Source organism: Epinephelus fuscoguttatus, linkage group LG15 (genome assembly GCF_011397635.1).
Source record: "Epinephelus fuscoguttatus linkage group LG15, E.fuscoguttatus.final_Chr_v1".
NCBI lineage: Eukaryota > Metazoa > Chordata > Actinopteri > Perciformes > Serranidae > Epinephelus > Epinephelus fuscoguttatus.
In genome coordinates, this window is record NC_064766.1 from 34,824,651 (window position 1) to 34,851,868 (window position 27,218).

The window sequence follows — 27,218 nt, forward strand, 5'->3', positions numbered from 1 at the left end:
GGGGGGGACACAATCAGTTGTGATTTTTTTTTAATTGCACGCGTGCAAATCATGCCCACAGAGCGCTTGAGATTGCCAGCATATTTCACGATTTCATAGAGGCTCATCACCATCACCAAGTCATTCAAAAAGCACTACAAAGAGAATCATATGCTCACCTTTACTGTTTATTTCTCTTAAACAGCCAGTAGTACATGGAACCAGCCATCACCCTGCTTTTCACTGCTTCGCTGTTAGTTAATGCTACTTCTGGTTTCAGGGTCTCAGGCATGTTATGTCCACTCACGTTCTCATCTCTCGCCTCTCATGGATTCCCATTTCTCCTCATCATCTTCCCTTTCTCCCAGTATATAGGACTACTGTATACATTTGTTCAATTTCAATCATTTAAGCTATTTAGAAATGGGGGGGACAATTTGTGTTTTTCAGAATTGGGGGGGGGACATGTCCCCCCCATCCCCCCGGGATCTGCACCCATACCCTCCTCTGATAAATACCCAACCCCAAACATGTTTTTTGTTTTGTTTTGTTTTGGGTTTTTTTCTAAAAGCCCTATCTTAGTGATTATTGCTTCGTTTGGTGTCTGATTGAAAATTCACTTTTTTTTTTTTTTAATTGTGGTCCTTGTTTTGGATCTTGATGTTTTGCTCCAGTTGGTCAAATTTTGTATGCCTATTATTTTAATTCATTAACGTATTTGTTTTATTATTCTTATCTAATTATATATAATTCTAGTCTATTTTCTTTATTTAATTTGCCTCACCTTCGTAGAGGTTGACTTTTATTTTTGCTCTGTATTTGTACATCCTCTACGAGATGTTTATGCTTTTTTTATGTTATCCAAATGTTCAATTTAAGTGTTTGCTCTTAAGGCTAATAATTCCGACAGCACCCAAACGCAGCACATTTCCTGTCTGCACAGGAACACACGAGCCACCGGTCAGGCGGCGGCAGAATACGGAACAGCTACACAACCGCTGGCTGAACGGCGCACACACACACACACTCTGACACACACACACACACGCATGTAGTCAGCGGTTAGTTACCTGAACCTGTCCGCTCATTAGTCTCGAACATGACTGCGTTTGCTCCAAACTGCGCCACCGGCTGAGACTAGCTACTCTGCCTGGAAGTAAACTACTGAGACAAACCGCCGCACCTCCCCTCCCTCCATCTCCTCCTCCGCGGCCGCGTTCAGCTCCTCACCTCCGGTATCGGGTGTCTCAATGGCGGACCCGACGGAACCAGCCCCGAGGAGCGTGGAGGATGAGAAGACAGAGACTATCAACGACGCAGAGCTGGCGCTGAAGGGGATCAATATGCTCCTCAACAATGGATTCAAGGAGAGCGACGAGCTCTTCAGATTGTACAGGTCTGTGAGAGTCCATGTCTCACATATTAAACAATATTTCTGTCTGTTTTAACGTCCTGCTGAACATCTCTGTGATTAACTACTCTCTACAGGGGGTCAGTGAATGTTGCAAAGTAGCCATTGTGTCCAAACTACTGTGGTCAACCAGCACGAGACATGTTAATTAATTTCAGCTCTGTCTCTGTCTTTGCTCAGCTTGCAAAACATAACCCAACATCCTTGTCACACTTGTCTACTGTACTGCCATATGATCAGGTCACAAGCAGGATGAGTGTTGTGTAAATACCCAGGGCAAATATCCACACCCACAGTGTAACTTGTGATGCTCAAACAGCCTCAACACTTAAATATTATAATAATAATAATAATTCTCTTATTGTGAGGCGACAGGCTGGTGTTACTGTAAGTGTTGTGACCATCAGACAGTGTAAATACACAAATGTTGTCAAAGAAGAAACAACAGGTTCTTATTCCTGTTGTGCAAGTAACTGTCTTTTAGTTTCTTTAAACAGGTTTGTGGTGAATTTCTCATCCTGGCCCAGGTAGTTTGTTAGTAGTTGGACAGTTGCACCTGTGCAGGCTTGTTTTTACCAAGTAATTTAGTATTTAAATGTAAAGACTGGTCATCTAAGCCAGTGCATCCCTTTTTTTTTTTTAAGGGACCCCTGTTCTAACACGGAGTTATCTGACAACCCCTAAATGACATACAGTACAGGCCAAAAGTTTGGACACACCTTCTCATTCAATGCGTTTTCTTTATTTTCATGACTATTTACATTGTAGATTCTCACTGAAGGCATCAAAACTATGAATGAACACATGTGGAGTTATGTACTTAACAAAAAAAGGTGAAATAACTGAAAACATGTTTTATATTCTAGTTTCTTCAAAATAGCCACCCTTTGCTCTGATTACTGCTTTGCACACTCTTGGCATTCTCTCCATGAGCTTCAAGAGGTAGTCACCTGAAATGGTTTTCCAACAGTCTTGAAGGAGTTCCCAGAGGTGTTTAGCACTTGTTGGCCCCTTTGCCTTCACTCTGCGGTCCAGCTCACCCCAAACCATCTTGATTGGGTTCAGGTCCGGTGACTGTGGAGGCCAGGTCATCTGCCGCAGCACTCCATCACTCTCCTTCTTGGTCAAATAGCCCTTACACAGCCTGGAGGTGTGTTTGGGGTCATTGTCCTGTTGAAAAATAAATGACCGTCCAACTAAACGCAAACCGGATGGGATGGCATGTCGCTGCAGGATGCTGTGGTAGCCATGCTGGTTCAGTGTGCCTTCAGTTTTCAATAAATCCCCAACAGTGTCACCAGCAAAACACCCCCACACCATCACACCTCCTCCTCCATGCTTCACAGTGGGAACCAGGCATGTGGAATCCATCCGTTCACCTTTTCTGCGTCTCACAAAGACACGGCGGTTGGAACCAAAGATCTCAAATTTGGACTCATCAGACCAAAGCACAGATTTCCACTGGTCTAATGTCCATTCCTTGTGTTTCTTGGCCCAAACAAATCTCTTCTGCTTGTTGCCTCTCCTTAGCAGTGGTTTCCTAGCAGCTATTTGACCATGAAGGCCTGATTCGCGCAGTCTCCTCTTAACAGTTGTTCTAGAGATGGGTCTGCTGCTAGAACTCTGTGTGGCATTCATCTGGTCTCTGATCTGAGCTGCTGTTAACTTGCGATTTCTGAGGCTGGTGACTCGGATGAACTTATCCTCAGAAGCAGAGGTGACTCTTGGTCTTCCTTTCCTGGGTCGGTCCTCATGTGTGCCAGTTTCGTTGTAGTGCTTGATGGTTTTTGCGACTCCACTTGGGGACACATTTAAAGTTTTTGCAATTTTCCGGACTGACTGACCTTCATTTCTTAAAGTAATGATGGCCACTCGTTTTTCTTTAGTTAGCTGATTGGTTCTTGCCATAATATGAATTTTAACAGTTGTCCAATAGGGCTGTCAGCTGTGTATTAACCTGACTTCTGCACAACACAACTGATGGTCCCAACCCCATTGATAAAGCAAGAAATTCCACTAATTAACCCTGATAAGGCACACCTGTGAAGTGGAAACCATTTCAGGTGACTACCTCTTGAAGCTCATGGAGAGAATGCCAAGAGTGTGCAAAGCAGTAATCAGAGCAAAGGGTGGCTATTTTGAAGAAACTAGAATATAAAACATGTTTTCAGTTATTTCACCTTTTTTTGTTAAGTACATAACTCCACATGTGTTCATTCATAGTTTTGATGCCTTCAGTGAGAATCTCCAATGTAAATAGTCATGAAAATAAAGAAAACGCATTGAATGAGAAGGTGTGTCCAAACTTTTGGCCTGTACTGTATATATTGCAATTTTTTTTTTTTTTACATAAGACACAGAACAGAACAGCTCGGACATAAGATGGAGAATAGAAGGAGTAGTTGAAAATAAGAAAATTAGGGAGCAGTCATCACCTCCTACAACCTTATAAAGGCAGCAACAAACAGACTAGCAATTGGGCCATATAGACAAATAACAAGGTTGCGAGAGGGCTAATTTACAGGAAGTGTAGAGAGAGACTGGCTAAGCCGATTTAGGAACCCCCCATAAAATAGAACATGACAGCGATGGTCCAATGTACTTTAAGTAAGGGTCTCAAACTGTATGAAAGGTCTCTGAGAAGTGAAGCATACAAGAGATATATTCACTGGGAACACACTGCATTATAAGAGTGTGGCACGGCTTTTGTTGTCAGAGCAGCGTCCTTGGTCTAGAGGAGAAGAATATTCTTCCTGGCAGCAAAAGTCAAAAGATTGAAATGTCTCTTGTGTTTGATATTTGTAATATGACCATCCTGCAGTCATAGTAGGAGGCACATAGAGTCCAATAGCTTTGTAGCTTCACACAAAGCCAAATACAGTGACTGTAGCTTCCAGACTCAGAGTTACACTTCCATATAATGAATTAAAGGTTGCCATATTTTATAGAAAGAGTGCATCTTATTCTTTACTGAGTGAGTTATTTTCTCTAGAGGTATGCAGCTGGTCACTTTTGAGAGTCACAATCCAACAGGTCATGGGAGATCTGACTTCCACCTTGTTGCAATACTTTTTTTGGCCAACAGGATTTCTGTAAGCTGAGTGGAATGGCTATGTCTGATATTGGAATTAAAGAGGTTGCCCAAAAGGCATACTTCTGAATCCATTGGGAAAGTGACTCAAGGATTGTGGATAGGGCGTCACAGATCCCCTGCCAGGTGGAATAAAGGGAAAGTGCCCTCAGCTAGAGCACACTGTCAGGAAGTTTGAGAGATTTGGATGGATTTTAAGCAGATTATTACAAGTTTTCCTGATAGATTTAGGATTTTTTTTACTAGTTCTCTGTCTTTATTGTGTTTTTTAACAATTGTACATACTAAATAGGCTTCCTTTTGACAAATTCAGTGTTTTATTTTCTCCCTGATGCTGTTCATAAGTGCTATATCATAGGCAACTGGACTCACTTGAGTTTCTTGAAGACGTTTCACCTCTCATCCAAGAGGCTTCTTCAGTTCAACTCAAGAAGCACCAAAAATGCACTTGGAAAAGCTCAACAGCAGTGTCTCTTTCCAGAAATCATGACCCGGTTACTTAAGATAATCCACAGACCTTGTTGTGAGCAGTTTCATAGAGGAACTATTTTCTTTCAATGGAATCTCCCTGCAGAAGGAGGTGATTGCAGTAGATGCACACTTCTTTCTGTGAAGTGATTCAGTTGGTCGAGTAATGCATATTTTGTGGGGCTTTCTCCTGAAAGTCGGAGACTCAAATCATCTGTTGGAGACCCCTCAGTTAAGTCCTCAAGGGTTTTTTTTAGTTCAACTAAACTGAAGAAGCCTCTTGGATGAGAGTTGAAATGTCCAGTTGCCTGCGATACAGCACTTAAGATCACCATGACCTGGATGACTGAGAATCTTCACCAACAGACTCCTGATGCTTGGCAGTTTGTTTTACCCACGTATTTTTCTAGTGCAGGACGAGGCTGTTTAACAGAGAGTGAAGGCTCTGTGAATATAGCATGTGTTAAAGCCCTTATCCTGTTTTAAAGGTTTATATCTTGAATAATAATCTGAACTTTAGAATAACAAGTTAATTTAGTTGTCTTTACAGAAATTAATTAAATGCTGAGGCCTACTGTATATAAAGTTTTCTTGCACCCCTTAAAATCAAGAAGGTCTTGTGACCACCTTGTACAGTTTTTATGACCCCAAATCAGAGTCAGGACCCCTAGGTTGGGAACCAATGCTCTAACCCACTGGTTCCAGTCCTGTGAGGTCATCCTGAGGGTTTACAAGACACTTTACAACACAGGAAAGATGGAATAAACATTTGTGTTAAGATAAATAATATTTTTCCACATGTAACTCTTAATTTTTCCCTTTTTTGTGTGAATAACTGTATAATTTTTTAATCTTTTGGATACCCGTTAAAAAAAATACACTGGTTTGGTTTAAGGCTCACAAGCTAAAAAGGTTGGGAACCTCTGGTTGGGAAGTACCTTTCCTGGTCACAGGATTTATATACATTCATTCATGCTGTGTAGTTTCTAAGGGCTGATTATCTCTAGGAAAGGTTCGCTTTCAACTTGCATGCTGATGCCACAGCAGGGCAAACCCTATGTGTCCTGACCCCTGGTGAAATCTTAAATGTCACCTCTTCCACTAATTGCATTAAACACTAGGTGTCATCCTGTTTGGATTGCATCAGCAGAAAAGATTGAGAGAAGTGAAAGATGCATAACACAGCAACATAAAACCAACTTGTGACTGTATTAACCAGTTCCTCCATGGCTCTGTTAGGGCGGTGTGTGTTGCATTATGGGTTCAGTGATGCTGTATAGAGAGAGACAGATCACCTCCAAATCAAATATATACATATTTTTCCTCTTACCTGCAGTGCTGTTTATCATTCTAGATTGTTTTGGTGTGAGTTGCAGAGTGTTGGAGATATCAGCTGTAGAGATGTCTGCCTTCTCTTGGATATAATGGAACTAGATGACTCTCGGGTTGTGGTGCTCAAAGCGCCTAAAAATTAGGGCTGTACCAGACTCAGAATTATGTCAGTCTAATCAGATTTGGCTGTTTAAACAAGCTGCTAACGACCGGTCGGAGATGTGCTACAGCATTTTTTTTTGCTGACACTAGATATCAAACAAAAGCCAGAGACTGTAACATATAAAGTGTCTGTGAGCTCTAAATTCACCACCTCCAAACAGATTAGAGATGATAAAGTTGTCTTAGAGCCTTACAATGCAAACCCTCTCTTTCTCTGTGCTGCTGCCTGCTTGTCGGCAGTGCCCTGCACCAAAGAGTGGCGTGAAAGTCAAGAATGCTAACTCCGCAGCAAAGGCGGGGGACATTAACATCCCCAGAAGTAACCTTCACAGCACACTGAAAAAAAAAGACTACTTGAATTGAAGCAATCTCTGTCGACTGAGGGGTCTCTGACTGATGATTCGAATCTCCGACTTTCAGGGGGCAGCCCTATAGAAAATAAATTTTAAACTTAACAGTAGTGTGTCTTTTCAGAAATCATGACCTGATTACTCGAGATAATCCACAGACCTTGTTGTGAGCAGTTTCATGTAGGAACTATTTTCTTTCCAACAAACTACACCCACCAATCACTACGCAGAAGGAAGTGTGCACCTATTGCTAGCTCACCTAGCGCCGCTGAGTTACAGCTCAGCCTAGGAGGACGCCATTACCGTTTACGTCTCGCGCTGTGGGCCTCTCGTCCATGAGTAGATGCATGCTTCCTTCTGAGTGGTGATTCAGTTGAAAGGAAATGGTTCCTACTAGAGATGTACTGATACCACTTTTTCCTTCCCGATACCGATTCCGATCCCTGAACCTTTGGTATCTGCCGATACTGAGTACCGATCCGATACCAGCACATAAAATAAAAAAGGATGGGATGTGAATTGTTGTATGTCTTAACTCCTAAAACTCTATGTAAAATATTAAGAAATAAATAAATAATAGTAGAATGAATGCCATAAAACTTTTTTTTAATTATTATTATCCAGTGTTGACACAGATCAAGACACAGGTTAAAGTGCAGCCACACAATTTGGTGAAAAAGACATTTTAAAGGCAACAGTAGAATGCTTTTAAAACTCCGTTTCCATTTCGTTTGCCTGCAGCGTGCGTATGCGTAATGACATTACGTGGTATCGGATTGGTCATAGGCTGTACTCGCTGATACCCGATATTTTAGGCAGTATCAGAGGCATTTCTGATACTGGTTTCGGTATCGGTACAACTCTAGTTCCTACATGAAACTGCTCACAAGGTGTGTGGATTACCCCAAGTATCTAGGTCATGATTTCTGGAAAGAGACATTGCTGTTGAGTTTTCAAATGTATTTTTTGGTGCTTTGAACACCACAAGCCGAGTGCCATCTAGTCCTTTATATCTGAGAGAAGGCCGATATCTCCAATACTTGGCACCTCACACCAAAACAGTCTAGACTGATGGATAGCGCCACAGCTAAGAGGGAAAAAAATTCCCTTTTGATTTTGGGGTGAACTGTCCCTTTAAATCACCACCAGCGCTATGGACGGATATCTGAAATAACCACATCCCCTTTGAATCAAGTTGCTCTTGTCTGACTGTCACCTTGTGGCTCAACTTGTTCTTGTTGTCACAGTCAATCAATCTAGTGCTTCATGCATGAAACCGGCTCAACACATTTTTGTCGCTCCACCCATGGACGTCTTACGGCCTCTAGATCTGTTATCAGCTCAAACACGTCAGTCACTTTCAAGTCATGCGTCTGTTCTCTATCCTCTGTTTCAGGAACCACAGTCCTTTGATGAGTTTCGGGGCCAGTTTTGTGAGTTTTCTGGTGAGTTATGATGCAGCGCTGTACTGTTTTACTTTGTGGTCCAAATGCTGACACAAAAATGACTGTAAATTCCAGTTAAAAAGCGCTTCAGTTTCATAATGAGGTTAAAGGAATCTCCCTTGTGTTGCTGCTGGGCTCAGAGCCAGACTTCATATTTTTTCTGGCACAAAAACAGAAGTGTGACTGACTGAAGTAATGCCTTTTCAAACACAATAGGAACAAGAGGAAGATGTCATAAAACATGAAAATGGTAATGCAGCTCTTACCCTACCAAATAGACAACTTGGAGTTGTATGGGGGACTCATCCATAGTCGGTGCAGTACTTACAGATGTCTGCGAAAGCAAAGTAATGTCCTGCTGTGGATGGGGGCCGCAGCAAAACATATTTTAGCCACCAGAACAGTCCAGCTGAAAAAAATCTACAATAGTTTAATTGTACCCTATATTGAGAGTTCTTTATTACATCTTCTTTTTGCCAAGGAGGCTGTAAATGGCTTCAGTTTGCCATCTATCAAAGCCACCAGACCCCATTTACAAAAACAGTCATTTTGGCTCAGTGAACACAGGAGCTGCTGGTCTACCTCTGCCTCAGTTAGTTAGTGTGTTTGTGTTTTTGTGTGACTTTGGTGAATCCGAACTAACCCTTTTAAATGCCAAAAGTCACAGGATAACACAAAGAAACTGACTGATCGAGGCAGCAGGAGACCAGCAGCTCCTGTGTTCAGCAATGCTAAATCACTGTTTTTCTCAATGGAGTCTGGCTTTGAGGAGAACGATATAACAGCTCCATTTTCCCGCTGGAAATTGCTATCTGTTGGGAAGGTAAAGCAGTGAAAATATTCTCAGTATAGTGTACACTTTTGCTTGTTTTTTGGGCATTTTTAGCCTTTATTTGACGAGAGAGAGAGAGAGAGAGAGAGAGAGAGAGAGAGAGAGAGAGAAGGGTCACAGGCTGGAGTTGAACCCGGGCCGCTGCGGCAACAGCCTTGTACATGGGGCGCCTGCTCTACCACTAAGCCACCGACGCCCCAGTATAGTGTACACTTAAACTGATATTGATTTTTTTAGGTGGCTGAAATAGGTTTTGTTGCTGCCCCCTCCACAGCAGGGCATTGTTTAGCTTTCGTCTAAGACTTTAGCCTGCTTCTACAAACTGGGGACACTCGAAAGGCTATCTACTGTAGGTTATATACTGACTTAGGATAAGTACCTTATACAACCCCACTTCAAAACTATCCCTTTAAAGCATGTTTAGGGATTATGGTGCAAGTTAAAAATAAAATAACAGTTGAAACAGTTGACCCTGTGTTGTTAACCCTAGAAACAAGAATTGACAAAACAGCGTTTACTCACTTACCTGTCGTCTCTTGACTTAAATGTGGTGCCAGTTGATGTGACCATGTGCCATACTCTACACTGTTGATGGTGATATATAGCAGTCATTTAACAAACCTTAATTAACTTCAGTTACTTGCTGGTACCTTCAGTTTTAGAGTGAGATGTTTAATCGTCTCCTTAGGGGCAAATGAAGCATTGAAGAATGACTGACACACAAGGGATTGTTTTGTGATTGTTTATCATTTTCTTCTTCATTTATTTGTATAGTGCAATTTGCAAAACACATTGCAAGACTACATAACTTGTTTGAGTTAGCCAAGGTCACCACATACCTCAGACCTCAGCACATGCAAAGAGAGAAGAGTAATAACTGATACATAAAATAAGCCTGGAGTGTGCCACCAGAATAATTACAGCCACCTAATAAAGTACGGAGCCTCTAAGGAGACACTGGGGAGAAAAAAATAGATGGGTGAACAAAAGATAAACATTTTTGTGTTCCCTTGCAAAACCTTTGCGTTCTCCTGAGAAATACTGAGTCTCCATGTTCACTTCCTGCAGCAGCACAACATGCACAGGGCTGGTGAAGGTGAATATAGCCTCGACCAGTGTTTGTTATGATTATTAAAAACCCTCAGCCTGTCACATTACTGGTCTCATAGCTTTGAAACAGCTGCGTCACCGCTAAACATGATAAGTGATAAGTTCTGCAAACCAAAAGCTTTACTTCAGGAAGTGTCGGGCTGGTTCAGAGCGTCACGACATGAACACACGTCACCACAAATCTGCACTCAAAGACAGATGAGCTATGATTGCAATAATTCTAAGGCATCTCACGCCGTACATGGTCGCATAGTTTGGTAATAATTATTAAACAACAGCATTTGCACTGCAGTGTGTTTGAAAGATTAGAGTTATAATCTCCTGTCTGATGTGTGAGCAGGAGGAGGCCAAGCTGAAGTGTTCCTGGGTGTGTGCACGTGGCTTCATGTTGTCTTCAGAGGGTTTTGATAAACTGATCTTAAAGACACTCACCAGCCACTTTTATTAGGTACACTTGTTCAACTGCATGTTAACTCAAATAGCTAATCAGCCAATCCTGTGGCAGCAACTCAGTGCATTTGGGCATGCACCACAGTGTACTCATCTTCTGATGGCTACTTCCAGCAGGATAACGCACCATGTCACAAAGCTCAAATCATCTCAAACTGGTTTCTTGAACATGACAATGAGTTCACTGTACTCCAATGGCCTCCACAGTCACCAGATCTCAGTCCAATAGAGCACCTTTGGGATGTGGTGGAACGGGAGATTCTCATCATGGATGTGCAGCTGACAAATCTGCAGCGACTGTGTGATGTCATCATGTCAATATGGACCAAAATCTCTGAGGAATGTTTCCAACACCTTGTTGAATCTGTGCCACAAAGAATTAAGTCAGTTCTGAAGGCAAAAGGGGTCCACCCTGGCACTAGCAAGGTGTACCTAATAAAGTGGCCAGTGAGTGTATATGGAAGAGAAATACAGGACTCCTGACTGCTTAAGTTTGTTCGTATGAAATCTGAAAACTAAGAAGATTACAGTTTGGTTTTGTTTCCCTGCTTTCTGGACTCCAGGGTTCAATCCAGGATTAGACATGTTGCCTTACTTTTAAGAGCTGTGGCTCACCAGCTTTCATTTAGTACGTAACATGGTTATTTGTCTTTCTACCGCTCTTTCAGAATGCCATGATGACATTTGAGGAGGAGAAAATGCAGATGGCCTTTGAGGACCTCAAAGCTACAGAGAGACTGTGTGAGAGTGAAAACACTGGAGTCATTGAGACCATTAAAAACAAGATCAAGAGGAGTGTGAGTAACCTCTGCAACATTTAATTGAATGTTTGTGATATGTATAGAACAAATGTAATTAGTCTGAAAAGGAGCATTTTATGTTTGCTGTTTGTTAGCTTGCATGTCACATGAGTTTATGTGTGAGGTGTTTGTGTGGGCAGATGGACTCCCAGAGGTCGGGGGTGGCCGCAGTGGACCGACTCCAGAGGCAGATCATCATCGCAGACTGCCAGGTTTACCTTGCAGTGCTGTCTTTCATCAAACAAGAGCTGTCGTGTAAGAGAACCTTTAGTAGCCTGCACATTTATTGATGTGGGATGAAAATACAGATCGTAGCAGTTCTGAATATTTAGTTTTAATATTAACAGATGCATATTTGTTTTGTTTTTTTTAAATACCAGTAGTCCAGTGCAGAGGATAGCATGATTCACTGACCTCCACTTTAATCTCCTAACAGCGTACATCAAAGGAGGCTGGATCCTCCGCAAAGCCTGGAAGATGTACAACAAATGCTACAGCGACATCACACACCTGCAGGAGGGCAGCAGAAGACGAGCCTCCGAACAGCAAGCACTGCCGCCTCCGTCTCTGTCCTCTGACAAGTCCGAGCACAGCCGCTCCTCTTCGCCCGGGCCGAGTCCATCCCTGAGACTAGACGGCATCAACCCCGAGGTGCTGGATCGACTAAAAGGTTCGGTCAGCTTCGGTTACGGCCTCTTCCACCTCTGCATCTCCATGGTGCCGCCGCACCTCCTGAAGATCGTCAACCTGCTGGGCTTCCCTGGCGACCGGCTTCAGGGCCTGTCAGCGCTCACGTACGCCAGTGAAAGTAAGGACATGAAGGCCCCCTTAGCTACGTGAGTATGTGAGTGAGTATGTGTGTCTGTACTCTGGCCGATACTGAAACATGATCTAGCTCATTCAGTTGGAAACAATACGATGAAGTAATGGAGGCATCATTTGTGAAGGAAAGAAAAGAAATGTCATCTCCTGAGATGAATTACTGTCTTGTGTTGGTGGCTACAGTGAATCATAGCAATAATTTAATTTACTGCATGGACCAAATATATAATAAAAACAGAATCAATGAAATGCATAACATAAAAACCTTCCTGTGAACAGCTTTAATAACAGACTGATGGCAGGCCCTGCAGCAAAAGTTGTCCCATCATGCTTAAATAATGAATCATTTTAAACTCTGTTTTATTCCTAGAATATGCAGGCAGTTATGGCCCTCATTCACCAGCCATTGAGATTTTTCTTTTCCTAAAACCCACCCGCAGCTTCCACAAAAATTCTGACGTGCACCGATGTTTCTTATTCTGGATTTGGTCTTAGATAATTGCATGATCTACTGTAAGCACGCTCAAGAGCACGCTTACTTACAATTTTGTGCTGAGGTTGAAAGAAAAACAAAAGTTCATCATAAAATAAATGCAGCATTGGTGACAAAAATGATATTTAGCTTAGCATTTGTAGACATACGCAAAATTTCGAGGGGTGTAAATGACAAGTTTCATTAAAATACATTGATTTTATTTAGACATCACTGTGCTCATACTACAATGTTTGCCATCAGTAATTTATCTACACTCCCAGTATGTTTTCAAATTAAATAACTGTCACCCTATTCATATAACAGTAAGAGACAATGCTGAATGTAGGAGGAACAAAAAGAGTGTTACTGATGTTTGTTAGATCCTTCCAGTGCCCACGCTCAATGTAGAGAACACCATCTCACGCCAGCGTGTGGCGTCCGACTTTCACAGAAAAGAATAGCCGTGTCAGCTGGCGTCCTGCCAGGACCCCCGAGTTGTGCAGAGGTGCGAGGGCCCGATCATCGCTGCTTTCAGCTTTCAGCTTTAATTGGTTATTGTGTTTTCCTCAATTCAACCGTAGTATATAATGTAGGATTTAAATTACAATAATATTTTAATAATTTCAAATATTTTAAGTAGTAATTTTGATTATTTTACAAAAAGCATTTTGGCTTAAAATTAGTGATTGATCATTGTAGAAGCTACACAGGTGGTTCATGCGGCCGGGACAAAACGTGACAAAGCAGCGTTCTGAGTTATTAATTAAACTGTCAGAAACATCATGTGAAATACTCCACCTTCTCTCCATCTCTCTCTGTGTCCCTCAAACACACACACCTTGGAGAGCTCCGTGTTGCTTGTGTCTGTCCTCAGTCCTGACAGTTGTGCTATTAAAGTGCATAAAGTTGGCGTCTGCGGGACGGATCGGGTTCGGGTGGTTGATTAGCGTCTATTTTTAGTATCCCACGGATTTTCTTATCTACTCATTGTGTAACTAAATATGACATACGTTTGGTGTTCACTCCCTGCAGAACTATTGAATTTTTTTCCCATGTTTTTAGTCCAGTGCTAAACTTTTCTTTTTCTTCTTATTGGTCCTCCTCTTCTTTAATTTCTGTGTGTGCACACGGCCCTGCAGTCTCATGCCCTTTAATGGGGTTTTGCAGGCGTATATAGTTTCACTTCAGTTCAGTCGTATTAATAAAGCCCAATATCACAAATCACAATTTGCCTCACAGAGCTCTACAGCACACGACAACCCTCTGTCCTTAGGACCCTCACAGCGGATAAGGAAAAACTCCCCAAAAAACATTTAATGGGGGAAAAAATGGTGGAAACCTCAGGAAGAGCAACATAAAAATATTAGTCATCCATATGGCAAAGTGATACATAAAGAGAGGGAGGGACAGAGAGAGACCAAAAAATAAATAAATCACACAACAATAAACTTTTAGAAAAGCTACATGCAGCCTATATATATAATATATATTGACATAGTTTTGTTTTTACTTTGATGTGGCACTGCAGTGCAGTTATGAAGCCTCTTGCTTTCAGATGAACCTAAAATGGAGGAAAACCTTAGTGTTTCTGTGCTGTAGACTGTTGCCATTTGATTTATTCTACATTCCACATATGGAGACATGCAGTGTCTTCTGTGGACCAAACTACTCCTCATCCTGCGTATTTGCAAGCTTTACAGGCCAACGTGTTTTCCTTTGATTTTTCAAGTGTCCCAGTGCAATAGCATGTGATCGATAAGGCTAAATACAACGTCCATTTAGAGGGCTGAAAAGGACCACATGTGAAAACACTCTAAAAGAACACAGGTGCAGTTTAAGAACACGTCAAGAATCTCACCTAGACTTTTCTTTGGACCTTTCTCAACAACAAATGTGAGAAAATACTTGAGAAGATAATAGTGAATGAAGCCCCATGTCTGTACTTAACCCTGTTTTAAAATGATTAGTGATAATTTAGCTTTGTCTACCGAGTTATCTAAATGTTGATTAATATTTGTCTAAAATGTTAAAGCTGCTGTTCAGCATGTTTAATCAGCATTTGTTAAACGTGGTTAATCTCACTTCATCAAGCAGCTAAATAAAAATCACTACAAATTGTTTTAATTTCATACCAGATGGTGTCATCTTTACTCTCTGACTCATTACAGTCTGTGTGCTCCCCTCACAGCCTGGCCCTCCTGTGGTACCACACAGTAGTGCAGCCCTTCTTTGCTCTGGACGGCACAGACACACAGGCAGGCCTGATGGAAGCCAAGTCCATCCTACAACAAAGGGAGGCCATCTATCCCAACTCCTCCCTCTTCATGTTTTTCAAAGGCAGAGTCCAACGCCTCGAGGTAAATACGCGTTAAGCATAAACCTTATTATCTGCTGCTCTGTGGCCTGTTCTCCAGCCTCGGTTGGGAAAGCTCAGTATTGTCTCAGCCTGTAACTCACACCACAAAGTTCCCCTTTCTAGTGCCAGATCAGTAATGCCTTGACGTCCTTCCGTGATGCCTTAGATCTGGCCTCTGACCAGAGGGAGATTCAGCACGTGTGTTTATATGAAATAGGTACTATTTTCCCTCTCAGTTTTCAAACCACCTTGCTCAGCGCTAGTCTGCATCATAATTTCTGACTGTTGAACATTTTAGGTTGGTGCAGCATGATCGAACTGAACTACAGCGAAGCCTACAGGGCCTTTGAGCGACTGAAGACAGAGTCTCGCTGGTCCCAGTGCTACTACGCCTATTTAACTGGAGGTGGTAACACTACAAACGAATAAGGCTTCAAGGGCATTTTTCGTGAGGTTTTTTTTTTTATCAGCTCCTAATCCATATTATATTTTTACATGTTGTGCAGTGTGCCAAGGAGCCACAGGTGATCTGGAGGGAGCTGTCAGGGTTTTTAAGGATGTTGAAAGGCTTTTCAAACGCAAAAATAATCAGATCGAGTTGTTCTCCATGAAGAGGGTGAGTGTGCATCCAGCTGGTTTTCTGTTGGGAATGTTTGGAGCAAAATACAGTGACAATAATAATGAATGTGCTCATGTTATCAGGCGGAGAAGCTAAGGACCACCAGCCTGTCCAGAGAACTCTGCATCCTGTCTGTGATTGAGATTCTTTACCTCTGGAAAGCTCTGCCCAACTGCTCCACCGCCAAGCTGCAGACGATGACACAAGGTACTGGACTATAGACTGTTTGAACTAGTTTGTGTTTGCTGTTGTCGTCATTGGGCGTAGCTGACTTGTGTTCTTGTCGTTGTAGTCCTGCAGGGGATTGACGATGCCTCATGTGCAGGCCTGAAAAACCTGCTTCTCGGTGCCATTAACAGATGTCTTCATAATACCAAAGATGCCATCCAGGTACTCTTGTGTCACATTAATAATACAGTCATTGTATAAGGTGTGGAGATATGAATCACTCATCAGCTGTAGCTGTAGGATTGTTGTAAACACTGTTCTCATCACGCAACAGTCAGCACTGTAGTGATAATATCTATAACTGATCAAGTGCGTCATATCTGATGTTTTTCAGTATTTCCATCTGGCTGCGAGGGATGAGGTCGGTCGTCTGAGCAACTCTTACGTGCAGCCCTACTCCTGCTATGAGCTGGGCTGTGTGCTGCTTAACGCCCCAGAGGTAAGTTTATGAGTGTGTGTGACACAAAGAGAGACTGTTTCCCTGTTTTGAGAATGGCGGAAAAGTCACAGACTAAATATTTCATTGTATTTTTTTCCAGTCTGCAGGGAAGGGCAGAATGCTGATGCTTCAGGCTAAGGTACAGGAAGTTTCCTTTTTCTACTTTATGCTTCCTAAAAATTTGTATTGCTTCTCATTTGCTTATTGATTGTTCATAAGCTTTAATTTGTTGGTAGCAAGTTTTATGACTCGGTCTCCTGTAGCAGGCTTCATTATTGGTCTTGTTTCCACCCTCAGTCAGTTTTTGATCAAAGTTGTGTTAACTTTTTAGGATGTGCACACTCTGACGGATCAATACACTCACTACTTGATCAGGTGATAGCCTATCCAACAAAGGTGTTGCAAGCCCAATGCTTGGCTCCCCTTAAAGTCAGTCAGCTAAGTACAGTGGGTTGCGGCAGGACACTGAACTGTAGTTACAGGGGGCTGATGGTGACATATCGGCTGGAAAAATAGCAGAAGGATGTGTTCATTAGAGATGTGCGCCATTACTTGACTACTCAGTTAAACTCTCACCAGCTGGCTGAAGTTATTATTAAAATTCTTATTTTATGCATTTCCATCACCCCCCCAAAATGTGTGTTGTGTTAAAATGTGGTAAACATTTTTAAGTGGCTCTTACACGCAGTATTTATATATACAAGTAGTAGAGTAAATTGTGCTCAATTTTATCAGTGTTATCTTGCATTTAGACTAGTTGACTAGTCCAAGTATGAACTTAACAGTTTAAATGTCACAGAAATTAATTGTTGGGGAAAATCCCTAGTGTTCAGCAGACCCGAGAGCGTTAACATGTCTACCTTAAAGTTGGTAACGTTTATAAAAATAGCTTTGCTGAAACTGTCACTATATTCTGAAAGAAGGACATGAGACAGTCTGTAAAAAATCATGCCTCTTCTCCTTTTCCGACTGCTTCTAATGGCATTCGCTAAAATCTATTATGGCGCAGCAAAACAACCAATCAGAGACGAGGAGTCTCTAACACAGCTGTCATTAGTGTCGATCATGGCTCCAGACTGCAGCCACACTCGGCAGTGCTGATCAGAAAAGAATCAGATTTCTGTAGCCTCAAATATTTTTATAAACATTTTTTGTGTTGAGTGTGTCTTGTAAACATACAGACTTGATTTTATTTTTATTTTTCTCTTATGTGTTTCTGCACGGATACAACTAAATTTAAGGATTGCATTCTCTTTGCTTACTTTTTTTTTTTTTTTATGTGATGTCATCTTCAAAATGGCCTCTCCATTGTAACCCATAGCAGTCACCTGCCTGCATTCACTTATTAATCAGGATTGGGTGACACCCCCTACCAAGCTTATAAATGTTTCACTCGACTCTTGTCCACCCTTTTGCACCCTGATGAAGACTTTAGGGTTGAAACTGGTCGGTGTTTTAATGTAAGTAGTTGTGTTTTTTGAATTTTTAACCTAACCCAAATGCATTTGTCCTGCTCCACTCCATTTCTTCCCATATTTTAGTGTGTGTTTAGCTGTCAAATGAAAAAAGTTTGCAACCTGGCCGCCATGTTGGAAAAAGTTGACCAAAGTACTGAGCATTGCCCAGTGGCTGGACCAAGTTTCTCATTTTACAGTTAAACAGTGAACTAAAATATGTTTCTGAGAACATTTCAGGTGAGAAATGTCCATTTCAGTAAGAGAATCTTTATTGATATTTGATCAGAGCTGCTGACTTTGACAGTTTGACTGCAGTTTACAAGCAGTGATTGACATGAGTGACAGCTGCGTTTGAGTCCTCAGTTTGATTGGTTGTTTTGATCACATGCGGTAAGGCCATTAGAAGTGCTACAAGGCAATAGTCGGTAGAGGAATCAGATTTTAAAATCAGTATCAGTAAAAGTAACTACAGCTGTAACGAGGGGACAAGCCAGGTGATGTTCATTTGTAGGGACGAGCACAGGTGATACTCATTCTCCTCGGAAACAATGAGTGTCTGGCTGAAGCTATGCCAGGTTCTGTCACTATGTCTGCGTGCAGCTGCCAGGTAATTGGACTTCCGCTGGCCCATGTGGAGGGCACCTGAAATGTTCTGCGCCTTCAGGGAGAGGCAGACCTCATACTGCCCTGTTGGTTTAGCTAAGGTGTATTTGCATTGTCTGACTTCAGCATGAAGTCATGACACAGTGAATTAGGCCACATCCCACTCACACTGAGCTGAGAGTGGCCTGCACCCAGAATATCAGCACAGTAAATAGTATCTGCATTGTCTGTGGGGCGCTGGGTGCAGCCTCACCCACCTGAATTGTGTGGATTTTTGATGCAACAGCATTGACTTTGTTAGTGGACGGGCAGCTGACATTGACAGAGCACTGATTTCACTCTCTCTGCTGTTGCTGTAACAGCCGACTCTGCATGCCTGAGCAGATGCAGCGCTATCTGACAGGAGCTCAGGAGGAGCCGAGCAGTGGGCTCCCTGCTTCTTTAATGGGCATGCTGCCACATGATTGGGCAGCGAGTGCATTGATCAGTCTGAGTGTGCTGGCTGGAGAGACTGTTAGAGGGCAGAGCACGGACAAAATATCATTTTTATTTGATTCACTGTTGTGTGTTTTTCACGGACTGTGCAGGAGGACTACGCCGGCTATGACTTTGAGAACAGGCTCCATGTTCGCATTCATTCAGCTCTGGCCTCTATGAGAGCTGCTGCAGCACATCCTTGACATTTCATCTGCACCTCAAAGAACTGGAAGAAATGTCTTTTTAAAAAGCCACAAAACCATTCAAGTCATCACTGTTAGATTGTTTTAATTTATTTTCATATTCTGAGCCAGTGCATCATTTTAAAATGTGTGCAATAAACAGCAGCTGTTTTAAGGGAGAATAGTTACAGAAGGTATTTTATGTTAATGTATTTTACAATAAATTAACTAATCAGGTTTTTATTGTTTACATGGCTAATCTCAAAACTAGATTCTAGTCAAATCTATACATTAATTTTGAAAAGGGTTAATGAAATCACTTCAACAGAGAGTTTTTCCTCTGAGTCAGGTCAAGTTATGGCACATAAACTATTAACTGACAAAGCAGTTAAAATTAACGACTCAGCCATCTCAGTGTTGGTTGTAAAGGCTTTGCTAATCCATAGGCATGAGTACCAAACAGTGATTGTTTTTTAGTGCAGCCCCCTTTTTTAAGCAGACTTGTTTTTATCTGTGTAAATATGTCTTGCACACAGGTTTTAATAGATGTGCCAACATCATGTTGAGTGGCCCTAGATACACAGCGCTGCTCTTGGCTGTAAACTGGTTCTCATTTATATTGTTTGTTTTAAGATAATAAAATGGGCACTGTATGCACGTACTGCGAATGATCTTATTACAGCTAACAAATGCTAATGCTAACCCTCTTAGTCATTCCAACAGTGTAAAGGAAAAGTTCACAAAACAAAAGTACATATTTTTTCTCTTATCTATGTTATCACTCTAGATTGTTTTTTTTTTTGTTTTTTTTGAGTTGCTGAGTGTTGGAGATATTGGCTGTAGAGATGTCGGCCTCCAATACAATGGAACTAAATGGCACTCAGCTTGTGGTGCTCCAAGTGCCCAAAAAAAAAAAACAAAACCTCAACAGCAAAGTCTCTTTCCAGAAATTGTGACTGGGTTACTCAAGATAATCCACAGACCTTTTTGTGAGCAGTTTCATGTAGGAACTTTCTTTCTACCAAACTACAGCCCCCAACTGTGAGAAACTTCTGAGTGCCTTCTGAAGAGAGACATTGCTGTTGAGTTTTGACACTTTGAGCACCACAAGAGTGTGACATCCAGTCCCATTATATTTGAGAGAAGGCGGACATCTCTACAGCTGATATCTCCAACACTGCATCTCACACCAAAACAATCTAGACTGATAAATCGCACTAAAGGTAAGAGGAAATATGTTTTTGACTTAGGGGTGAACTGTCTCTTAAAACAGTGGTTCCCAACTGGTCCAGGCACGGGGTCCAGGTCCCACACTTAAATACACTCAGCGTCATACTTGCATTTGGCCATATCGTTGAGCTAGTTTGCTATCTCTGTCAAGTAGCTGTCGGTTAGTTGTTCACTCATTTCTTAATAAAAAACGTGCTGGAAATTTACTGTACTTAATAAAGTGTGGGGTTTTTTTTTTTTTTACAGACTTGCCCACAATGCACTTTTGGGCCACCACCCACCAGTTGGGAACCACTGCCTAAAAAACAAACACAGTAGTTACTCTTACGATCAGCAGGGAATATCTGTGGGAAGTAGTAAGTCTACCCATAATTATAGAAATTAGATGGACAAAATATTAGAAACACCTCTCACAATGAAGACACGAAAGAAACAAGTCTTGAGCACGTCTAATTACTGCCAGGACCTGGATTTTCCTGATCCGCAGGGATCCATGGATGAATTCTGAAATAGAAGTCTGCGTAATTTGTTGGAAAATCACCAAAATATGAAAGGCCAAGACAAATTTTATGATCTGTCGCTCAGGGCGTGATAAGTAGGTCATGGCCCAGGGTAGACCAGGCAGCATTTCTAATGCCACTTGTCTTGTAACACCTTAAAGGGATAGTGCACCCAAAAATGAAAATTCAGCCATTATGTGAGGACTCTAAAACTTCACCTGAGTCTCCCTCAGCATATGGGTGAGTAGATAATGGCTGAATTTTCATTTTTGGGTGCACTATCCCTTTAATCAGGCAGACACCCACCTTGTGTAAACGTGTTTTCTTAAAACAAAACCAACAAAGTTCAATCAACATTAAGCTTTTATTTAGCAACAATAGAAATTCCGTTTTGATACCCAAACGAGTGATAACAGAAAAATTAAACCCTATAGCAGCTATCTGCAACATTAAAGGAGTATTCAGTGCTTGATTGTGAAGGTAAGGCTTGCATAGTTATAGTGATGCACATGCAATAACTGTATAATAGTTGTATTTCAAATAGATCAGGAATATATAATCAGACTCAACTATGGCAAGACTTTTTACACACACAAATCTAGAAGTGCAGAGCCAGAGTCCCTGTTTCAGTACAGTTAGAAAAAAGTGCTACTGTGTCCACAGAGTCAGGTAGACTTATGTGCAATGCTGTTAGTTTGTATACGCATCTATACAGTACATAGTTTAGGGCTTAATGATGTTTTAATATTATTTAAAAGTTTTATTGTGGTGCTGGCCACAGTTCTTGAGTGACATTTTACTTGTGCAGAGAAACAGCCAGACAGATTTACAGTCGATTGAAGCAGAATCTGCAAACTAGCATAATATAATCAAATACTGCACTGCATTATAGTATGCATGTTCAGGTAGAGTCAGTTTCAGAGCTAAATAAACATGTAACACATGCTCAGGATGCATCACACACTGTTTTTGTAGTGGTGTAGCCTAGTGTTTCTCTGCACTGAAGGAGAATTATGGACGAACTACCAACAACAAAACCACTGTTTCTGTTTAAACACTCCTATATATATATATAAATATTTCTAAAATACATTCTAGTTTATCCAAGACATGCCTATACCATACTTAAGTGGTCAAAAACCACAATAAATAAGCAAAAGAGAGTTTGTGCTTCATTGTTCACACACATCTATTAAGAATATATATGCCTCTGGGTTTGACTGATTTAAGACTTTTTTTTTTTTTTTTTAAGCGTGTTCTCAACCCTACCTGCTGCTGTGTACCGACTCCATGACACTGTTGCATGTGTTAGGGAGCCCTTGCAAAACACCCCAGTACAGCAGATAAAGTCCAAAGGTGGTGAAAGTAGATATCCATGTGTTTGTTACGTGTGTGTGTGTGTCTACTTATTAGTAGATGTCAGGCAGGTGAGTGTAGTTCCTGTCCCAGTAGCCTTTCAAGTAAAGCCAGTCCTGAGCTTTGTTGTGAGGGTTGGGTCCTTGCTGAAACCACCTGCAGAGTTTTAACAATAGAAAGAGCTGTTTAATACGAGTACAGAGATATTAAAGAATCACAGACAACAATCAACACACATTTAAAAGTATATAATATTCATGTGACTAGTTTTTCTTGCTCAAACTAAATAGTTTGTTGTAGTTGTGCATTTTGTCCTGAGGAGGGCGGTGTAGTGCAGCACTTCACACCAAAGCACACAACAGCAAGTAAGCAAAGCGCTGAACCAAACCTTGGGCCAAGTGCAGCATTCCTTCTCAATTATAATAAAGCAGGCAGCATAGTTGATGACACAAGACAACAGGGAGGCGATTACCACAATGAATTAGCAATGGAGCAAAGACATTACATCATAGTACACGGTGACTAACCTTGTTTTCCATTCATCGCTTGCTTTGCTGCGATTTTTCCGTGCCGTCCTCTGTTTTTCTTCAAGTCTCTTCTTCTCTGCACTTGCCAAATCTATTAAAGATGCGGATATAAAAATCTAAGTACCACAACAGATGGTGTAAAGGTGGTGTAACAGGGACTCAAATCCAGGTCATACACTGTACCTATATCTCCATTCTCCATGGCGCGGATGTCAGGTCTGAGGCGACAGTCTGTGGGGGGTATAACTCCCTCCATGCTCTTCTCTAGCTCATTTAGGTGCATGGCGAATGTGGAGAATGCATAGAACTGAGAGAGAGAATTAAATTACCACAAATGTCATCAGTCACAGAGGGCAAGAAGCAGAGCAGTAACGCAACACCTCATTTTAAGCTACTGTGCCTTGTCAACCAAAGTTTACAACTTGTTCTCCTTCCACCCCGCCTGTCTTTTCCTACCTTGGCTGAGTTATCTGGTCGCGGCGTTATCTTCCAGATGAGCTCACTGCCGGGGATGACCTGGACCGTCTCAGCATCAGGTGGAGGCATCTCCTCTGGCTCCTCATCCACACTGTTCTGCAGCCACAGATACACACACGTTAAGTTTAACTTGAACCGAATGGAGGCCGACCACAGATGACTTTGAAAGCAATAATGTAACACCTATTAACCTTCTTTTCCTCTGAATTCTTCCTGTCGGTCTTTTTGTGGGCGTCAAAGGCAGCAGGGTCGACTGTGTACAGGCATTCAGTCCATTTGCCATATATTGCACAGAGCTTCTTTTTGCTGCAAACGGAGGAACAAATGTGAATCTTTAGATTTAAGATTTAGATATTTGATACATCATGACTGAGTGGTACTGTTCTGACAATACTGATGAGTAAAATATGTCGGGTTTCGGTCCAAATGTGGCTCAAATTTTAGCAGAATTTTAAGAAAATCAGCGAAAGAAAATGCAAGTTCTCCATCCACTGCTGTTCTGCGAATATTGAGACAGTAGACGGCGCAAATTCTCAGGTCAGGTCAGGTGCCACTGCAGAAGAGGGTACAATGACATGACGTAATTGAGTCAAATCTCAAACGAAGGAAAACAATGTTATATAATAATGGAGAGCACACTGAACAATGGAAACAGAGTTGTGAACAGTGATTGTCACAGCTATGCACTGTTGGAAGAGATGTAACAGCGCTGTGTGCATGAGCGCATTAAAAGACATTCACAGACAGAGAGAGCCTGCAGTGGTCTATGCAAAGACTATATGACACCATTTATTTGCTGAATCTGTTTCCATTACACTCAGTCGCATTAACCTTTTATTGATACATTAACTTTTCCACCTCCTCTAGATGTACTTTTTTTATTGTTAATATTTTAGCTTTTTTTTTTTTTTTAAAAAAAGCATTTCCAAGTTGTATTATTGTTGGAGCTGCTGTTGCAAAGACAAATGGATCACTTTATGTTTTCCTCAGAGCCTAGCAAACACCAACAACACAGGATAAACAGCACTCTGGTTGTTTGTCTGTCCACCATTTCTGCTACTGGGGATAGTAACTGCAAAGAACTTACACTGATAGTCTTTGGCAACTGGGGATGAGGGCAGAGGGAAAACAAATGCACTATGCTCTTCCTGTTTTTGGTAGCACATTGGTTGACGCACTTCCTTTGCGCTGTAAATCACACTTTCATTTTCCCGCGAGATCGTATGCAGTGACAGACAGAGTTGCGTAGTGAAAACAAGGCTTAAAGGGAACCGATCTAAATGTTGATCATTACTCTACAGCAGGGATACACACCTTGCATTGCCAAGGAGCCATTTTTGCAAAATGCCAGGAGGCAAAGGGCAGTGTTGGGTAAGGGTTACTTTAAAAGTAATCAAAGTATGTTACTGCATTACTTTTTAAAAAAGTAACCAGTTACTTTACTGCATTACTCCCTGAGTAAAGTAACTCGATTACTTTAAAAGAACTTCCAACATTACTCCCTGAGAAAAGTAACTCAAGCACTTTTAAAGTACTTTTGAGTATTCTACATTTCCTACTGGGCAATGGACCACAGGGCGCTAAGCCTACATTTTTTTGTCTCCAAAATTAAAGTTATGGACCACTTGTCCTTCACTGAGATCCAGTTCTCCCATCACAGCCGTCACTTTGACCAGTAGAAACACACAACGATCTGCTGCCGTAGACAACTGTATGACAACAACACCCCGGCGTTTTTAATATTTCCTCTAGGGATGTTACCACACAGAGTAAAAGGGGGAAATGATGGTGTGAAACAGCAGAGGCACTTTGTCAACCCGCTGAGTTAACGTTACTGTCATTAGCATCAAGCTAGCAAACAATGGTACATCCTCATGGTCAGACATAAAGTAATAACATTAACAAATAGCGGCGGGGCTTTTACTCACCACAACTGCAGAGGCTCCCAGCTTCATGTGAAACAGACTACATTATAGACAGTCCGTTATTTATTAATCTCTCTGTGTGTTTATATATTTACTTTTTATCCACTCCGTTGTCTTTTAGGGCTGCCACTAATGATTATTTTCATTGTCAACTAATCTGTCGATTATTTCTTCGATTAGTCGACTAATCATTTTATCAAAAATGTGTTAAAATGTTGAAAAATGTCAGTCTGTCCCGCCCAACCCCCAAAATTACATCATCTAATCTAATCTAATCCTCTAATTCGTACTCACATCAAAGGGTTTTAGTTCACTGTCATGGGAGTGTGTAAAGCTGCCAAAATCTGAACGTAAGAAGCTGCAGTAAGAGTATTTTGGGGTACTTTTATAGTACTTTTCTATGAAAAATGACTCAAACCGATTAGTCGACTACTAAAATAGTCACCGATTATTTTAATAGTTGATTAGTCATCGATTAGTCGACTAATCGTGGCAGCCCTATTGTCTTTATAAAGTTAACATATCGCACCGTCATTTCAAACTCAACACTTGTTTCAAATTAAAAGCCCCTTATAACCTCGGCTGAGAGAATCCCTCCATTTTCTACATGGGCTTTTATTCTGAAACATTTGTCAGTAACATTTGAAACAGTAACTTGACAGTTTACGTGTGGCGCTTCAAATGTAGCTCCTGCCATCTGCTGACGCTTTTAGGTGACTACAACAACATGTCGGCTGGCACATGAACACACACAGTTCTGGCAGTGACTCAAATAATAGTGAAATAATAAAAATAGGACAAGAATAACCCGATGACATCACACACGCCGTGAAAGACTACCGGGGATAATTGGTGAGTACCAGCGTGTAGCGTGTACCAGGCATAATGCAAGTCCTGAGTCTGAAATATGTCTGTCAGTGAGTCCTACTCCACCTATTTAGACTCCACCGTAGACAACGGCAGCATTTCTCCGACCACGTAGCGAGCCACAAGCTCCGTGGCTTCTTTCAGACTGATAGGTTTAACGTTATCTCCGTTATTAGAACCAAACGACAGCCGTTGGTGTTTCGGTGCTGAAGGACCAAGTAACGGAAGTAACTGATGTCTTGTTTGAAAATGTACTTAAGTATCTGATTACTCAAACAGCAAACTACCGTGTTAGGTTACTCATTACTGCAAAAAGTAATCAAAGTACCCAACTCTGGCCAAGGGCCACTTAATAAGCTAGCATTAATAAATAATATATAAATAATTTGCCTGGACCTCTGGGTGTACGTAGATCCTCCTCCTGGCACTTTTATTCTGGTAAACAAGCTATTTTTTGATGCCTTTTTATGCACTCTAGCACCTTATTTACATTCAAAGTACAAACAAAATCCCAGTGTGAATTAATTTCAATTTCATTGTGAATTAGACGATGGTCAGAGGGCCACATGGCACCCTACTGTGGGCTAGATTTGGCTCCACAGCCATTACATGTGCAATAAATACTTAGTTCTTCATGATAAGTTAAAGCAAGAACCTTTTGTGTATTGCCACTTTAAACATGAGACAAGTAATGAAATCATTGGTAATTAAATGAAGAAGATACCTTTTATCAAGGATGTATCCCTCCACTTTATGGAGCTCTTTTCCAAAGAGGCCACAGGGCTTGAACATCATGCTGCATCTCTCCCCGGTCCTGCCACAGAATGACAGACTCTTTACTGATTCTCTTTCACTGTTCTGCTTCTGCGAGCTGAGGCTTTCAAACATTAATTATCCAGCTCTTCTATTCTAATGGCAACTGTCCCAGTTCTGCTCCCATGATCAATAAGCTGAATCTCAAAGTAGATCAACACCCCACTGCAGAGCGCTGAAAAAAAGATATTCATGCACTCGAGTCTCTGTGCATGCAAATGAAGTGGGTGAGAATGCACTCGCAGACAAACAGACACACAGACCAGCACAAAGAGAAGTGGATTTCTCTTACTTATGATTGATCACTTCCACGCTGCCGTACTGCTCAATCCACAGCTGGCCGACAATGATGTTGTGGACACAACAGGTGGGGTTTGTCCAGGTGTAGGCTTCATTATATCTGCAAAGGCAGAGAAGCAGAAGATGACACTTCCT

The 27,218-nt window shown here is 41.5% G+C and overlaps 2 protein-coding genes across 9 annotated transcripts in view; one reads left to right on the plus strand and one right to left on the minus strand.

The window, feature by feature from the left end:
* Positions 1-911: 911 nt before the first annotated feature.
* On the plus strand, positions 912-19,741 carry LOC125902427 (tetratricopeptide repeat protein 39C-like). Of its 3 annotated transcripts, XM_049598751.1 has the most exons (14): positions 912-1,375; positions 8,190-8,238; positions 11,299-11,427; positions 11,571-11,685; positions 11,867-12,266; positions 14,916-15,084; positions 15,207-15,300; positions 15,382-15,489; positions 15,590-15,699; positions 15,786-15,909; positions 15,995-16,092; positions 16,265-16,369; positions 16,470-16,508; positions 19,017-19,741. In XM_049598751.1, exons 1-14 carry the CDS (start codon positions 1,230-1,232, stop codon positions 19,107-19,109), a joined length of 1,779 nt encoding a protein of 592 aa, XP_049454708.1. In that variant the 5' UTR covers positions 912-1,229; the 3' UTR covers positions 19,110-19,741. The 3 variants fall into 3 exon arrangements, with proteins under 3 accessions (XP_049454708.1, XP_049454711.1, XP_049454709.1); XM_049598754.1 differs by lacking the exons at positions 912-1,375; positions 8,190-8,238; positions 11,299-11,427; positions 11,571-11,685 and having other exon boundaries at positions 12,122-12,238; XM_049598752.1 differs by lacking the exons at positions 912-1,375; positions 8,190-8,238; positions 11,299-11,427; positions 11,571-11,685 and having other exon boundaries at positions 12,137-12,274.
* Positions 19,742-21,163: 1,422 nt separating this feature from the next.
* Positions 21,164-27,218, minus strand: part of LOC125901893 (oxysterol-binding protein-related protein 1-like) — a 34,039-nt gene continuing 27,984 nt past the window's right edge. For all 6 annotated transcript variants that reach the window (XM_049597892.1, XM_049597893.1, XM_049597894.1 and 3 more), the window contains 7 exons: positions 27,076-27,183; positions 26,695-26,784; positions 23,370-23,484; positions 23,158-23,274; positions 22,885-23,008; positions 22,702-22,792; positions 21,164-22,330 (listed from right to left, as the gene is read on the minus strand). In XM_049597892.1, coding sequence (XP_049453849.1) covers positions 22,228-22,330; positions 22,702-22,792; positions 22,885-23,008; positions 23,158-23,274; positions 23,370-23,484; positions 26,695-26,784; positions 27,076-27,183 — 748 coding nt within the window. In that variant the 3' untranslated portion in view covers positions 21,164-22,227. The remainder of the gene's footprint in view (positions 22,331-22,701; positions 22,793-22,884; positions 23,009-23,157; positions 23,275-23,369; positions 23,485-26,694; positions 26,785-27,075; positions 27,184-27,218) is intronic.

What these genes read in the sequence shown, in the direction of transcription:
- LOC125902427 (XM_049598751.1), top strand. Translation starts at nt 1,230, where the DNA reads ATGGCGGACCCGACGGAACCAGCCCCGAGGAGCGTGGAGGATGAGAAG. An exon ending in CTACGCCTATTTAACTGGAG is followed by an intron (nt 15,490 to 15,589) that starts GTGGTAACACTA and finishes CATGTTGTGCAG; the next exon opens with TGTGCCAAGGAGCCACAGGT. An exon ending in AGTTGTTCTCCATGAAGAGG is followed by an intron (nt 15,700 to 15,785) that starts GTGAGTGTGCAT and finishes TCATGTTATCAG; the next exon opens with GCGGAGAAGCTAAGGACCAC.